The 17,583-nt window shown below is 36.9% G+C and overlaps 1 protein-coding gene and 1 pseudogene across 7 annotated transcripts in view; one reads left to right on the top strand and one right to left on the bottom strand.

The window, feature by feature from the left end:
* Nucleotides 1–822: 822 nt before the first annotated feature.
* LOC129887297 (kinesin-like protein KIN-13A) lies at nt 823–9,759 on the top strand (annotated as a pseudogene).
* Nucleotides 9,760–9,835: 76 nt separating this feature from the next.
* The window catches only part of LOC129887298 (ubiquitin-like-specific protease ESD4), a 29,114-nt gene continuing 21,366 nt past the window's right edge, over nt 9,836–17,583 (bottom strand). For 2 of the 7 annotated variants that reach the window (XM_055962341.1, XM_055962346.1), the window contains 2 exons: nt 11,373–11,445; nt 9,836–10,176 (listed from right to left, as the gene is read on the bottom strand). In XM_055962341.1, coding sequence (XP_055818316.1) covers nt 10,108–10,176; nt 11,373–11,445 — 142 coding nt within the window. In that variant the 3' untranslated portion in view covers nt 9,836–10,107. Of the gene's footprint in view, nt 10,660–11,372; nt 11,446–17,583 lie in introns of all 7 variants that reach the window. The other 5 variants (XM_055962340.1, XR_008766319.1, XM_055962342.1 and 2 more) reach the window with 5 other exon arrangements.

Raw genomic sequence — 17,583 nt, 5'->3', positions numbered from 1 at the left:
CAGAGAAACCCGAAAAACCCAAAAAGAAACTCGAAAAACCCAAAAAACATTGATATCAAAAAACTCGATTTTTATTGGTTTGGTTTGGTTTATAGATTTAATAATCCGACACAAATAATTTGATTTAATTTATAAAAAATCCGAACCAACCCGTTTTATGTACACCCCTAGTTATATGGTTATATCTGATGACTGATGGAGCATGTACTTCTTTTGTTATTTTTTCAAAATAAAGTGGATGATATAAACAAATAATTTATTTTTAAAATTTACACAATATATATTATTTTGACTATAATAAATCAAACAATCAATTAAAAAAAAAACAACGTATGACTAATGTCATACTACCTTGTATTCAAATCAAACAAGTATGCGCCCGTTTGGATTGACTTAAAAAAAATAACTTTTATTTATGAAGTACTTTTAGAAATTTGAAGTGCTGAAAATTATTTTTATAAATAATCAGTTGAGTGTTTGGATAAAAGTGCTTATGATGTGAATTTTAGGGCTAAAAGAATAAAAAAAGGTAGTTTGAGAATTTAATTAAAATATAAGGGATATAAAAGTAATTTCCATGGTCAAAGAAAATGACTTTAAGCACTTTGTAAAAAAAAAGTTAGAAATTCCAACTTTTCATTTTTGACTGATTTTAAGAATTTTATGGCTTAAAATCAGCATTAGGCAAACACGTCAAAAGCAAAAAAAGAGTCAGCATTAGGCAAACACGTAAAAAGCAAAAAATTGCTTTATATCATGACCTTTTCCGATATACAAAATATATGGGTATAATATCTCTTTTGATGAAATTAGTTACTTATATGATAAAAAGAAGAATCACATAATCATCAAATTTCTAAATCCAATTCGGAGAAGTTAGGTTTGTTTCCTTTCTGGGTTCTATCCATTTTCACTCAGATGACAATCAAATTTAATCCAATTCAGCTTCAGGTATTGCATTCCAGTTCTATGAACGTTTATGATTCTATATATGTGTTAATCTTATTTTTTTTTCTCTTAATTTTTGTGTAGGCTTGTTGATTTTTACATGCATTGTATTGTTAGGTAGATTTGAAGTAATTGTATTTCAGGATTAAGATCAGAATCGACTGGTTTTCTGGGTTGTTTCATACTGAAATTGGTGAACGTGAATGCCCTTCATTGATTTGGACGTTTTCCTCCATGTGAGTCTCCCTTTTTTTTTCTTTTCAAAGCTTAGTTCTTGAAGCATGATCTACCCGTTTTTTCCTACTTTCTTTTGGTTTCTTTCATTGGAAATAAACGGTCCAAATGGAGAGAAATGGACACAGAGGATTCTTATAACTTACTCCAACTAGTTTGAGATTGAGATGTACTGTAGTTGTTGTGTTGTTTCTAGGTGGAGTTAGAATTGATATATTGGGAAAAAAAGTCCAGCTTTTGATTTTTTTTTCTTTCTGTTTTTGTTTCTTTGTGCTGTTGTTGAAGTATTGCATAGAAGATCTTAAAACTGGCTCCTCAAAGGCGATTGCAGTGCCACATGGGTGGCCAGACGCAGCAGAGCAATCCGGCAGCTACTGCTGTGTATGATCACCCAGGCAATGCTGGTCCCACTGTTGACACGGGTGATGCTGTCAAGGCGCGATGGCTTCAGTCTGCTGGGTTACAACACCTGGCCTCTCCCTTGGCTTCTTCGGGTGTCGATCACTGTCTCCTTCCTAACCTACTTATGCAGGTAAAATTTCTTAATTTTAATAATGTGTACATTTTACTCAAATCTAGACTTTAGAGCTTAATAAGGAACCGAGAAACCTGCTGTGATTCACTTCTTTGTAGTTTTAGTTTGATTTATCCTAGCTTCAATGGTGCAAAATTGGATATTGAGGATTTATATGAGGCATATCGTCATTCTTTTGACTGCTCTGGTCCCATTGGTCCTTCTAGTGTTTACACCTACTGACTACCAATGTGGTTAGTGAGAATAAAATTGTAGACTATCTTCCCACATTCCTGGATACTGTGGTTTAGTTAATTTCTCAGTTGATTTATTTACTCAAAGGAGGAGAATTGCATCCTTGTAAACTCCATTGACCTTACTTGCAATGTTTGCTTACTGTCAGTCACAATACATGAGGAGTTATCACAGGCATTTATACTTTCCTTTGCCTCCCCTTGTTCCCTTTCATTTGAACATGACGATGTGGCCTTTAAATTACTTAGTTGTTTTATTTACTCAAAGGAGGAGCTTTACATCCTTGTAAACTCCATTGACCTTACTTGCAATGTTTGGTTACTGTCAGTCACACTGTATTGAGGAGTTTATCACAGGCATTTATTCTTTCCTTTGCCACCCCTTGTTCCCTTCCATTTGAACATGACCATGTTTGTTCCCTTTCATTTGACCATGACCATGTGTCCTTATCGTGGCATTCTTAGGTTGTATGGATGTTTCTCGTTAAGTTTGTTAGTAATGGGGAGGCTTGGGATATTGTTTAAAGGGATATGATGCACACAATCTATGGAGAAGAAGCAGAGGCTTCTCAAATTAATGAGAAACCTCAACTTTAATGGTGAATCTGCTTCTGAGCCATATACTCCTACTACACAGAGTTCTGGAGGGATCGGAGCGTCGGAAGGTTTTTATTCTCCTGAGTTCAGAGGAGACTTTGGGGCTGGGCTTCTGGATCTGCATTCTATGGATGATACAGAGCTCTTGACTGAGGTATGAAAATATTTGACTTTGGCACTTCTATTATAAAAATTTACATTGTTTAAGCTTTTCAAATGAAAATAATAGAAAGCAAATTGTTAAGCTGGGTACATCTGTTAGTTGTGCGGTGTTCAGCTAGATACAATCAACCACAACTTTTCTCCCAGGCAATTCCCATTTTATTCCCCCCCCACCCCCCACTGTACATGCCGTCTCCCAATCCCCACCAAAAAGGAGAGTTACAATGAAGGAGAGGAAAAGGAAGAAGGATATAGACAAGGGTTACTGAATATGGGTTCATTCAAGAAAATAATTGATCCTTTCTGTCCATTTTTTGGAATTCTATTAAACAGTAAAAATATTACCGTGTCTAATATTTCAATAGTAATGGATATCACTGGTATTATAATATAAAGATGAAATTAGATTAACATTTGGATGCATTTGGCAATGTGTTGTTAAACTCAAAAATGCAGAGAGGATGGAGCAGGAAGTACCAAATAAAAATAGGTATTTTGATGCTTTTTCTCAGATACTATTAAAAGTTGTGAAAGCATGCATTTCACAATCAACAAAACTTCATTACCTTCTTGGATAATGAGTTTTAAACGAAGACCACTATGGATTTAGTGACCATTGTGCTTGTTAAAGATTGAAGCTTTCCAGAATTTAAAGAGGTTGTGATGTAGCTGTTTTCTTTCTTGTATAGACATTACTCTCTTAGTTAGAATCACATCGTAATTTGTTCTATTAAGTACATTGTGTTCTTGCTGGGAAAGTGAAGAACATAAGATGTGTCTATAGTTATATCTGAGTTCATTTCTTGTCGTATTAAGTGACACTGCCCCTTACTCTGTCTTGTGTAGAGGAGAATTGTCGAGTACTAATGTTTGCTTTATTTTCATTATAGCATGTTATTTCTGAACCATTTGAGCCTTCACCTTTTATGCCGGCAGTAAACTACTTCTTCGATGGTGACTTTGATGCTCCTACCAGTCAGCAGCAAAAAGCATCTCCAGACACTGATGCTGCAACTGGATTTCCGCCAGTTGATAAAGAAAACAATGCAAGGGAAAACAATGTCGCAAAGATTAAAGTAGTGGTACATCAGTTTTACATGTACTATAAATTAATGTGCAGTTCATGTCCCTCTTTCTTTATAAGAAAATGTGTTCTTTATTCTACAATTCAAACTAATATTGACTAGACCATTGGTACACATTCATACCATTATTTTCAGTACTTCTCTACCAAGCTCAAAATAAAATCAACTCAAATATTTTACAACTAATAATGTCAAACTAATGTACATTTAGGAAGTAGGTAGTATCTGGTAATACTACAGAATGTTCTTTTATCGCTGCATTTAAATTTGAATGTTCCTCTTACCCTTGCTGTAGGTTACATAGTCGTTGAGATGATATACCAGGTCTTTTCCTTGTTGAAATTTTCTAAAGCTGATAATTGTGTGTGATTAGGTACGTAAAAGACCTGTAAATAAGAAGGAGATTGCTCGGAAAGAGGATGACATTGTCAGTGTATCTGACAACGCTTCTCTCATTGTTCATGAACCCAAGCTTAAGGTTTGTCATCTGTATTTACATATTTTTGACACTTGCATCGTATAATTTGAAGGGCTGATGATGCTTTACGGTGGCTTATTTTGACCTTTTAAGTCTTTGAGGAACTGAGTTTTGGTTTTGTTATGGAAGGTGGATTTGACAGCTTATGTGGAGAAGCATGAATTCTGTTTTGATGCTGTCCTAGATGAACATGTTACAAATGATGAGGTATTATTTCATCATACAAATGGAAATACTTATCACAAAGACAACCGATTTATGCACTTGTCCTGCGATCATGTCACAATGATTTAGACTGCCTTGAGTTTATAACTCTAAATAGATATTCTTTTTATATTAATAGGGAAGAACCCCATTCATTCCTAGATTCCCGTCACTACGGACTTATTGTCCCTACCTAACTGCATTGCTTTGCAAGGATTTCCTCTACCCTCAATATTTCCCTTCTCATTCTTCCATTCTTTGATGTGTAAAACATTTTTTCTACTTAATGTGTTAGGTTCCAGTTTTATATCATGGTTGTGCCTTATGCAATACTTTGCAGGTGTATCGGGTTACTGTGCAACCAATTATTCCTATTATCTTTCAGCGGACAAAAGCAACATGTTTCGCTTATGGCCAGACAGGTTTGTCTGTATTTCTTCACATATTTGTTTCAGTTTTTAATATAAGGTACTCGTTTATTTTTTTGATAGTTAATATAGGGTGCTCAATTATCTCCTCGCCTTTTGATAATTGCTGCTAGAGTTGTTCTATACTTCTCTGTGTTTGGTATCTAAGTTTTGGGAGGATTTGTAGAAGGGAATTAAGCTTGGCAGATGAGATCCAAGATGAAGGAGCTCTTAAAAATTGTGTTGAGATTTTTCCAATTTCGAGTTATGTCGTGATCTCATTCATCTAATCTTGTTCTTTGACCTGCTTGGTCATTAAAACAGTGAGTTATTGAATGCACGAGGGTAATTCCTTTGGAATGTTTTTCCTTCTGGAGTTGAAGGAATAATTATGTCTCCCTTCTTTAACAGTTATGCTACATTTGGATAGTCGTTGAAAACATAATATGTAGGCATGGGACTATTGCAGCTTCCACTTCCTTCTTCCATGGTCAGAAATGGACCACATGATAGACACTAAGCCATTGTATTTTTTATGTATACTTTGGTTTTTCTCTTTATGAGTGTCTTCTAATGGAAGTTTTTATAAGCCTGTAACCATTGAATTTGTATTTCTTCTTACTGCTATTGCTTTGTCTTCTGTAGTTCTGTTACTCTCGGAATCTGCATAGTTGGTTATCATCAAATTCACGTATGTCCTTTTTCTTTCTTTTTTGATGTCAGGGAGTGGTAAGACGTACACAATGCAACCTTTGCCTCTTAGAGCTGCGGAAGATCTTATGAGATTGTTGCATCAGCCAATGTATCGTAGTCAGAAATTCAAGTTGTGGCTTAGTGTTTTTGAAATATATGGTGGAAAACTGTTCGATCTTCTCAGTGATAGAAAGTTAGTATCCTTATCCTATGTGGGACATCTAGTTCTTTTTTCCTTCTATGTGGGATGTCAATATACAACCTATTACTTATTAAAAAAAAGCATGTATATGGGCATACATATATTGTGTGTGTGTGTGTGTGTGAGAGAGAGAGAGAGAGAGAGAGAGAGAGAGAGAAACTACTGAGTAGATGTCATGCCAGAGACATAAATCTAAAAACTTTAGATTAATTCTTTTTGCGTTTCTTGTTTTCTAGCCTAGAGCCTTTCAGTAGGTCTCTGTTACACAATATGGAGTCATGACTTATGAGATGCTGGTATCTCTCACTTTATTTTCATACCATATGAAATTACAGAAACTATGAGCACAACATGGCAGAGTGTATGCACATAGTGCATTTATTTTTTCTGGGCCGTTCAACTTGTAGATAAATGTGAAATCTTCGCAAAGATTTTTTCATGAATTTAGAGCCTCATGTCTCTCTTTTTTTCTTTTATCAATGTTTTACCAAATTACTCCATTACTTTTACGCAGGAAACTCTGTATGAGGGAAGATGGCCGGCAACAGGTTTGCATTGTTGGACTCCAAGAATTTGAAGTTTCAGATGTGCAGATTGTGAAAGAATATATTGAGAGGGGAAACGCTGCTAGGAGTACAGGTTCCACTGGTGCAAATGAGGAATCATCAAGATCACACGCAATATTACAGCTGGTTGTCAAGAAGCACAATGAGGTGAAGGACTCCAGGCGAAATAATGATGGAAATGATTCTAAGGGTGGAAAAGTGATCGGGAAGATTTCTTTTATTGACCTTGCTGGAAGTGAGAGAGGTGCGGACACGACTGATAATGACCGACAAACAAGGTAAGTTCTCATGGGACACACATCTGGATGCTCAGCATTTCTTTTCAGTGTGGAATAAATTGAAGTTGATGTCATGAAGACCAATTCTATGTTTTTTCGTTACTGCAAGCAAGGATGCCATGAAGTTTGATGCTTTAATTATTGACTTTCAACAGTACAGTATTTGTTTCCTAAAAGTTTTGTTTGAAATTTCATGACAGTATATATAAAAGATTTTTTTTAAGGGAAAAGGGCCAAAGATACCCTTGAACTATTCGAAATAGGTCAGATTTACCCTCCATTATGTTTTTGGCTCAAAAATACCCTTCCTACTAATGGTTGTTCCAAAAAAAGGGAAAAGGGGCCAAATCACTTGCACTTCTATATGCCTTGATGCTGGTATGCTGAAGTACTATATTGAACCTACATTTTCATTTGTTTCCAGGATTGAGGGAGCAGAAATTAACAAGAGCTTGTTGGCTCTTAAAGAGTGTATTCGTGCTCTTGACAATGACCAGATTCATATTCCATTCCGTGGGAGCAAACTTACTGAGGTGCTTCGTGACTCCTTTGTTGGCAACTCAAGAACTGTTATGATTTCTTGCATTTCTCCAAATGCTGGATCATGTGAACACACACTCAATACATTAAGATATGCAGACAGGTACCGTCGCTTTTATTGTATGAGTTGAATGTTTGTTTTCGTTTATTATGTATTGCAACCTATTGACATTTGATCAACAGGGTTAAAAGTCTATCTAAAAGTGGAAACACAAAGAAGGATCAGAATGCAGGCATAATACTCCCGATGATGAAGGAACCTTCTTCTGCACCAACTCTAGTTGCTTCCACTGAGGCAGAAGATGCTAGTGAGCAACCTCAAGAATCAAAAGTATCAGAAGTAAGTAGAAGGATGGCGAGAGAAAGTACATCTTACAATCCCTCTAGTGAGCGCAAACAAACCTCTAGTTTTGCTTCAACTCATACCTTCACTGGGTGGGAGGAAAGTGGGACAAATTCTGGTGGTGTGGAGAGGGACAAATTTGAGGTGAAGAATAGCTATCATGTTCCAGCTGGTCAGAAAATGTACTCAACACCAAACATGCAAAGTTCAGCTGATACAGAAGACAAGGTGCAGAAAGTGTCTCCACCTCGGAGGAAAGTTTCTAGAGATGAAAAACCTGAAAAGCCAGAAAGGCCAGGAGACGGGTCAAAAATAGATGTTTCAAGCTCAGACTCATTGTCTACAAGTTACAAACAACAAAGTACAAATATCCCTAACATAAAAAATATTGGAACAAGACAAAATGAACTTAATTCACCCCCTCGAGATGACAATATCAATGAGATACTGGAGGTTAGCTTACACTCTGCCTGCGCTTACCCTTTGCATTTATTACCATTTTCTTTGTTTTTTTATGCTTTTTTTTTTGTGCTTTGGTTGTTGAGGAAGGACGGTATTTGTTTCTCTACTTGAACAACTGTCATGAACTCTCCATTGGCATCTGCTAATTTTCTTTCTTTCTGTGTGAAGGAAGAAGAGGCCTTGATTGCTGCCCATAGAAAAGAAATTGAAGACACAATGGAGATTGTTCGTGAAGTAAGCAAAATATCCAATGATTCTTGTTCAATTAACATTCCTAAAAATTACCTCCTTTCAAAACCTAGGAATATTGTTGGTGGATTGCCAGTAAATTTCCTCTATTTCTGTGACATGCATGGTAGTTGTCAACTGTATTATTTCCCTTAGTCATCTTAATTCTTCAATCTCTTTTGATATTTATTTTAGATGCAATGTTTCATTCATCCAAGAGTTTAGATGCTTTTATTTCTGAAGCAACACAAGTCATGGGTGATCCCTTGTCTATAAGATTTTCATTCAAATCTCTTTTGGTATTTATTTTAGATGCAATGCCCATTCATCCAAGAGTTAGGTGCTTTTATTTGTGAAGCAACACAAGTCATAGGTGATCCCATGTCTATAAGATTTCCATGCTTGCTTGAAAGCATGAAATGCATTTCACCCTTTTTTTAGTTAAAACCTTTTCTCACCCAATTTTATGTCTTACTACAATCTTCCCCTGTTTTTATGTGCTACGATTCTTTAGATCAGATCTGAATTAAGAGGGCAGTAGGAAAATTCATCACTTATTTTACTTCATTTGTCACAAATAGAAATTCAGTGATTCTGTGACATTTATCTGGAAAGTGCACAGATTCAAATTTTTGTCCATCTTTACTTCTTTTCTCTGTTTGTCTGGTGATGATATTTAACGTGATCATTGTATTGTGCAAACTTTTATTATACCCTCTTGAGTTCCTATAAACAAAACCAATTAAATAAATAAATAAATTATGTTGACCAGGGAAGCAAAATATGAGACTGTCAGTGATGTGCTTGAGATGATTAAGATATTTTGCCTTTCACTAACAGGAAATGAAACTGTTGGCTGAAGTCGATCAACCTGGTAGTCTCATCGACAGTTATGTCACACACCTGAGTTTTGTGCTATCACGCAAAGCAGCAAGTCTGGTCAGCCTCCAGGCCCGCCTTGCCAGGTTCCAGCATCGGTTGAAAGAGCAGGAAATACTGAGTAGAAAGAGGGGACCACGCTAGGCAACAAGTTACATGGATACAATCATTGGGGCACCTATTTCTACCTTCTTTTTACTTCTCCTTTTTGTAATTATTTCAAGAAATATCTTATTCCTTTTTTGCCAAACGGGTACGCAAGCCATCAAGCAGAAGTTTCATTGAGCAAATTACTTGAAGAGGAAAAAATGGTGGCCTTTTCTGATCTTTTGCACAAATGAAACAACAGATGTTTTAGCATTGCTCTTGTACCATGCTGCTCTTGTCACAGTTTAAGAAGTCTCTTCAGATTCTCTGGTGAAGGAGTGGTTCAGAGGTGTAAGCTGGTAAAGATTCAGACTTGGGCGACAGCATGGACATTAGTCCGTATATGTTACTGTGTTATCAGGAATGTATTATTCCAACTTATACTATGTTGCTCAGAATTTAGTGGTTGCAGCTGAAAAGAAAAACTTTAAAGTCAGACAATGAAATTGATATACTTCGTATATAGAACAGTTGTGGTTAGAGCCTGTTCCGACCTTAACATATACTGTTTGTTCTTCTATCCAAAACATTTAAAATATTTCATTGTGTTTCAGCAATCAAGCATGTTCATCAGTTTCACTTCAACTACTATATGATACTTCGTTGTGTTTCAGTAAATATTCAAGCTAGTTCATCAGCCACTTCAACTGCTTTATGACCCTTTATACATAGCACAGCTAGTTCATCAGTTTCACTCGCTGCTAATATAACCAGTCTGACAACTATTCGTTGCAAAAGAATCAAATATTAATTGAATAAACTCAGGATTCTGGGAAACTAAAAACGCATACATTGAAACATTTCAAAAAAGAAAATTCTCTACTTCTGACTTTTGGAATGAGAAACAAACTGAACTGAACCAACAAGGCCAACTTAACACGAAATGTCAACTGAATAAACTTTTCCTGGTGACGAGAATGTAACCCCAATGTGCGCAACACATGCCTACGCGTACCTAAACAGATCATACACCAGAAATCTTTAAATTTCTCTTTGCTGACAAAAAGAAACAATTTCATACATTACTACTTTGAGCTTGCTTTCTAGTCTACCTTCATAAGTAGAGAAGGTTTAGTGGCCAGCAAGGAACTACACAATTGTTCTAAGCCTTCTCCAAAACACAGTTGGATGCTATATTTGAGAATTGTAAAGACCTACGTAAAAAGGAAAGAGTAAAGAACAAAAACTAGAGCACTTCCAACCCCAACCTACAAAATCATGCCTTCATCAGACAGTCAAATCACCAAATATACAAATCAGATAAGGCCTTCAGGAAATTGTTAGCAATGCATCAATCATTCCAACAAACTACATAGTCCACGCCGATGCTGACACAGGATATGTGAAGTTGCAGCAAAGAGCATGTTCAGACTTTTTACTGAGCTTTCAACCATAAGATCTCCTTGACAGTCCTGGACCTAAAATATGGCATGTGGTCCTACAAGGAAAGGGCAACATTATCTATAGTTTCAATAAGCATGTTTTCTTGCATAAAATCAGTCACCAGGGCTACTACACCAGCCACCACCACCCAGGTCCCTAGGTATCTTAAAAACATATTAGCAAAAACAAAGATCATTTTCCACAAGGGAAAACAAGAAAGCACTTCTATCACAAAGAACAAGGAGAAAAGTAGGAAAATTAGGCTTCCAAAAATTAGGACAAGCTAGCTGCCTGGTACAAAACTTGCTTAGGAAAAAATTACAACCACCTTCATCTCAATGGTAGAGATGGAGTTCTTTATAACCCAAAAGAAGTATTAACATGTAGGAAGAGTTTGTTCATGGCCAAGAAATCGGTGAACATGGGAACAAACTGAGAAGGTTTTCAGAGAGTGAGAGAAAGAGAAGCAGTAATGATACACAGCTCCTGGAGAGTTTTTCGCATTTTAACATAGCAGGGGAAGATCAAAAGTCATACTTTTAGCATCAAGAAACCCAAAGGGGAAATATTTTAGTATAATACCCCCCCCCCCCCAAACCAAAAAAAAAAAAAAACATATACACATATATTGAGTGTGTACACATGCAATATATATGTATGTGTACACACTAGTTCCCCTTCCTACTCAAAACCCGGTTTTGAACAGTTTGCCTCGTCGTTTTCATTTTCATCCAGAACTGCAGTGAGTATTCCAGTAGATTGTTTTACCTGACTGAAACAGAGTCCTATATCTCTGCTGTAGAAATCAGCATACTTGATCATGAACATACCACAGTCGAACCTGTTCATAGCGGCAGTTTTTATCAGTATGATCAGACAACAAACTATCCACAGAAGTCAGTCAGTAGAAAATAAGCGCCAATAGAGATCCAAAGTTGATTCATATTTCTTGTAACCCGAACAAGCTAAAAATAGATTGGGCACGCTATTGTCACAAAATCTAGGGTCAATTAACTAGACCTTCCCAATAGTTTAACAAAACTTAATATACCTTCCCTTCTAGTTTGAAGTTTCATTTGATCAATTTCTCTTTGCCGTCAGCACGTCATAGAACTTTAAGCACAAAAATTTAAGTTCCCATCCATTTTCCCTCCAATTTTAGTGTATTTCACAAAAAACAAGCTAAATAAACTTACAGATATTTTTAAAAAAGAGGGAAGGTTCTGATACAAGCACGGTTAGCACAATTCATGCTACACCGATACCCCGAGCTACACAAGCCACGATGATACAAAGTGGAGCTTGGGAGGATCTTATTAGACACCAATGGAAGGGCTTCCTCATGTGGATGATAGCTTGGAAGGCCAAAGTGAAGAGATTCAAGTTGAGGAGATTGTGAGAAGGATTAGCCATTCGTGGCTACATTTTAAGTAGTTTAATAAATCCACTTTTGGGCTATTTGTTTAAAAAGGTCACTCGGGGGAGTGAATTAAAAGAGACTTTTGAGAGTGTAAATAAAAAAAATAGGACACAAGTCTTGAAAATGAAGTAAAAGAAATTCTTCTTTAATTAGTGATAATGACACATATTTTAAGAACCCACAAAATTTTTTAATTTACAAAAGACCCCATCTCTTTTTTTCCCTGCCCCTCATCCACCCCTCAGCCCCATCCTCCCCCCAACCTCCCCTCCTCCACGTCATCATCACCTCCAAACAACTAGCAGATGTTTAAACATTTGTCTAAACAACTAACAAATGTTTTCATATCTCGATCTCCAAAACAATTAGCAAACATTTTCATATTTCTCCAAACAACTAGCTGATATTTAAAATATTCTCATTGTTTTAACTAAAGAATCATAAAAAACACCTAAACAACTTAGGGTTGTTTAAATATCTTCTGGTTGTTTGAACTAAACAACTTTTGGTTGTTTAAACAACTTCTGTTGTTTGAACTAAACAACTTAGGATTGTTTAAACAACATCTCTTGATTGCTTGAACAACTCCTGTTTATATAAACAACATATCCTCTCATCTCTTCTCTTCTCTTTTCATCAATTTTTTTTATAATTTTCACAATCAAATCGGAGTGAAAGAATTGAGGAAAAGAAAAGAGAAGAGAGTAGAGGAGAACAGAGAAAATCAAATAAAGGAGAAGGAATTGGGGAAAAGAAAAGAGAAGAGAAGAGAGGAGAACAGAGAAAGAGGAAGAAATGCGTTTAGAAAATTGATGGAATTTTGGGTTTTGTTAAAAAAATTTGATCTTTTAATTTTTTACCCTAAGTTTACAAATATTTTAAATCAACCCCATCTCTTCATAATTAACCCCTAATTAAATGTTTATAACAAAAGAAAAAGAAAAAGAAATAGAAATCCCCTATCCTTCATTCCACTCTCAAATAACCCTTTTAGCTCATTTTCCCAGGTCACTCTTGAAAGAGGCATCCTATAAATAGATGCCTTAGCCATTTTCTTAAGAAGAGAGATTTTGGATATTGAATGAAGAAACTCTTTGAAGAGTGTAGTTCAAGGGTGAATTCACTTTAGGTTAGTCTATTTTACCATGGCTAAATCTAGGTTAGTGATGGGTGGATTTCCATTGTTGATTTAGAATTTCCTCTTCTTTTTTGAGGAACAGGCAACTGTATATTCACAAAAACCAAACAATGATGAGAGTGAGCACTTACATCCCATAGGGTAAAAAACAGAAAGCCATAAGAACTAGTCTATGGAGCTTTACAATTTCCCCATAAAATCAACAAAAAGTTCTATATCCTCCATCATATCCTGTTTACACCAAAAATATAGAAGACAAAGGCAATTCATTATGATTTTTTGAATGTTGTTGCTTTTGTCTTCAAAGCTTCTTGCATTTCTTTCCTTCCACAATGTCCACCAGATACTTGCAGGGATCAATTCCCACCAGTCCTCTTCTGACTCTCTTCTTCCAATCTCTTTCCAGCAGTCCATCATACTTTTTAGTAGTTTTGGGAACCACCCAACACACTCCAAGTATACACAAGAACATGTTCCACAGATTTGCAGCTGCTTTACAAAGTAGAAATAGATGGCTACTTATTTTAGCATCTTGGTCACACATAAAATATCTTGAGCAAATCTTCTCTGTAGTACTTCATGTGTCAAACAAGCTTTTCTGCAAACTAACACACAAAACAAGAAACTTTCAAGGGGACTTTGGCTTTCCATATTAGCTTCCAAGGCCAATTCCTAATTTGTAGTTGGCCAGTATTTCTCCTCCAATAGCATGACTTCACAATGACCGCACCATTGTTGTGAAGTTTCCACACTGGTCTGTCAGGTGTATTGGTAGTTCCATTGAAATCATTTATCACCATAAGCAAATTTGCAACTCTTTGAACCTCCCAATCATTGTTGAAATTCCAACCTTGTATGATCCACATTGAGCTATAGTGACCCTAGTCTGTTGACTGAGGAGAAACAGATCAAGGAAGAGAGATTTTAAGCTCCTTTCACCTATCCAAAGTTCATTCCAGAAATCAATCTCCAGGCCATTACCACCTTGAGTTGATTATTTTCTTGAAACTGAGGCCACAGTCTCCGAATAGTCTTCGGACACCACAACCAAAACTAGCGATTCCAGCTTCATGTAGGCGAGTTGCAGCCCAACCAATTTTTGGAAAATTTTGTTTCTAATAATTGAACACCTCCTGCTTCTTATGAAGTGTTACAACATCCCATTTTACAAGGTTGTAACATTTCTGCTCCTTGTTTCCATTCCAAAAAAAAGTTCTTCTGAGCAAATTTATTCTCTTCACAATACTCTTTGGTATAGGAAATAGGCTCATCATATAGGAAGGAAAGGAATCCAACACAAGTTTGGCTAGTGTTGATCTCCCTCCTAGGTACAAATATTGACTCTTCCATCTTGCCAATGTTCTGTCACATCTCTCTAGCACTTCTCCCCAAACCTCCATCTCTTTGTTCTTTGCACTCAGGAGCATCCCTAGGTACTTTGTGGGTAAGGCAGTAGTTACCTGGCATCCAAGATTACTTGCTAATATCTCCATATCAACTTTGTTCACTGGGTAGAGAACTCTTTTGCCAATTAACATGAAGACTAGAAATGCCTTAAAAAATAGTGATATGTCTGATTTGTGATACTTCAGCTTCACAAAATATTAGTGAGTCATCTGCATAAAGCAGATGTGTGACTCCCCTTTCATCTTCTCTATATCTTTGCACCTGAACTTGGAAACCCTCTAACCAACCATTTGCCCTTGCCCTCCCGATCATGTGGTTAGGCCCCTCCATAGCTAAGATAAACTAAAAAGGTGATATAGGATCACCCTGCCTCAACCCGCTCCCAGACGAAAAGAAGCCTTCATTATTGTACCTTCAGTAGAAACTTCCCGGTTAACATGGTCATATGCCTTCTCTAGGTCAAGTTTGCATAAGATTCCGGGAACTTTTTGTTTCACTCTGGAATCCACTAATTCATTTGCTAAGAGAGTCACATCCATAATTTGCATGCCATTTAGAAAAGCTATTTGGTGTTCATTTACTAGTTTCCCCATAACTGACTTCAATCCTTTGATGAGAAATGCGAAAGAAAAAAGAAAAAAAAAAGATCTCCGTTGGGAACGAGCTAATGTTTGTTGGGTATTTTGGTTTGACACTGCTTCACACCCCCCAAAAAAGAAGGGAGCTACGTCTGAGTTAAACTTGCAAGTCGGGCTAATTCTAATATAGGGATAGAAAAGGAATTGGCAAGGTCCGATCGGAAAGAATGGGACGGCAGTGGTCCACCGGCAAGCTCGTTCTGATCTTGGACGCAGTACATTGGAATCCTGAAGCACCATCACGAGGGGGGTCCGCCAGAGAAAATGCAACACGATAGAAGAGTTCGCTCCGCCGCGTAAGATCCTCGAATCAAAATCAACCACGACTTATTTGGTGTTCATTTACTAGTTTCCCCATAACTGACTTCAATCTTTTAGTAATAAGCTTGGAAAGTATCTTGTGGACACTTCCTATTAGGCTGATAGGTCTGAAATCCTTAAGCTCCTCAGCTCCAGCTTTGTTCGGTATTCATTCCTATGAAGGTGGCATTGAAAGACTTTTCAAACAACTCTTTTTGATGGAAGTCATGAACAGTTACCATTAGATCCTCCTTCAACGTGTCCCAACAAACTTCGAAGAAGCTCATTGTCGAACCATTTGGGTCGGGGCTTTGTCTCCATCACATTGCTTGATTGCACTCAGCACCTCTTCTTCAGAGAAAGGTCTTTGAAGCCAAGTTTGTTCCTGTTGTGAAATGGTTGGGCAAACTGTCATGTCAAAACCTGGCCTCCAACTTTCTGATTCTGAGTAAAGTCTTCTATAAAACTCAACCATAGGAGTCTTAATTTCATCAGATTTTATAATTTCTTCTCCTCTAACCACTAAACTGTCAATAGTGTTAAATATTTTGTGAATAGTTGCCATTCTTTGGAAAAACTGTTTTGTCACCCTGCTTCAATCACAACACTCGAGATTTCTATCTCCATTTTGCCTCCTCCTTTTTAGCCATTTCTAATTCAACTACAATGGTTGGTCTTCCCATCATTTCTTCCTCAGATAAGTCCCTACTTCCCTACTTTCCATTGTCAGATAAATTCCTGCCAATTCTTCTAGTAAACTATTCTTTTTATTGGTCATTCCCTTAAGGTGGTTTATCTCCAATCTTTCAGCTTTTGTTTGAGCATTCTAAGTTTAACATTTAGCTTGTAGTCTGGACGACCTTCCACGGTGAACTTATTCCACCATGAATGTACCAATTTCTTGAACCTCTCCACTTTAAACCACCAATTTTCAAACTTAAAGTTTGATCTTTTATGTTCTCAGTGTCCACATTCTAGAGTGACAAGACAGTGATCAGACATTGCTCTAGGCATAACTTTTGTCTAATGTTCTTAAAGCTCTCCTCCCACTCCATAGAGAACAAGAATCTATCGAGTCTGGCCGCACTAGCATGATTGACCCCCCCGAACCATGTAAATTTTCCTCCATTCATGTGAGGATCATGTAGTTTCATTTCTTCAATCTACCTGGTAAAATCAGTTATTACACATTAGTGATTCTATTGCACCCTCTTCTTTCCCTCTACTTCTGATTGATTTGAAATCACCACAGGCCACCCAAGGTCCCCACATATTCTTTAACGGCAGATATCTCTTCCCAGCAAACTAATTTCTCTTCTCGGGTATGTGGAGCATACACCCCTGTTAAGTACCAGGTGAAAGAGTTTTGAGTTGAGACAAATTCATAGGTTATGAAATGTTGTCCCATCTCAACTTGAGTCGCCCTCCGGTTCCTACTGTCCCACATGATTAAGATTCCCTCTTTGTTACCATCTGCCTCCGTATACCCACATTTCATCCATATACACGGCCAAAGCTGTTTGGCTAAAGTATTCTACTCCCATATGTACTTTTGTTTCTTGCAAGCAACATATGTCAGTCTTCCACTTTCGAAATAAAGTTTTGATCAGTACTCTGCTACTCTAACTATTAAGCCCCCTCACATTCCAGTTGATTAATTTGACTTTCATTTATAAGTCAAAGATAAGTTTCTCCACCTATTCTTGACTCCTTCTACCTCTTCATTCAGGTTTGATTTCAGATTTTTTAACTCATTCTTGCCAATTCCTCTACTTTTTGGGCTTGTAGTTGTCTCCTCTTGACTCTTTTTATCTAAAGAATCTTTCCTTTCATCAATTCTCATAAGAAGAGCTAGTGTTTCTTCTCAAAGCCTACAAAAGCTACCCTATAGTTGTTGCTCAGCTCTAAGATGTGGGAGTTAACCCAATTTGAAGCTTCTGTTTCCACTATTTCTTGGGTGCTGGGTGATTGAATATTCACAGGCTCTACGTCGATTATCAATCGGATTTGTAAATCGCTTTTTGCTTCTTGCGATTCACATCATTCACAAGCCCTTATATCATCAACTCTCTCTTC

The sequence above is a fragment of the Solanum dulcamara genome, chromosome 4, assembly GCF_947179165.1.
Source record: "Solanum dulcamara chromosome 4, daSolDulc1.2, whole genome shotgun sequence".
Classification (NCBI taxonomy): Eukaryota; Viridiplantae; Streptophyta; class Magnoliopsida; order Solanales; family Solanaceae; genus Solanum; species Solanum dulcamara.
The sequence above is the reverse complement of the archived record's forward strand: the minus strand, read 5'-3'. Positions and strand labels throughout refer to the sequence as shown.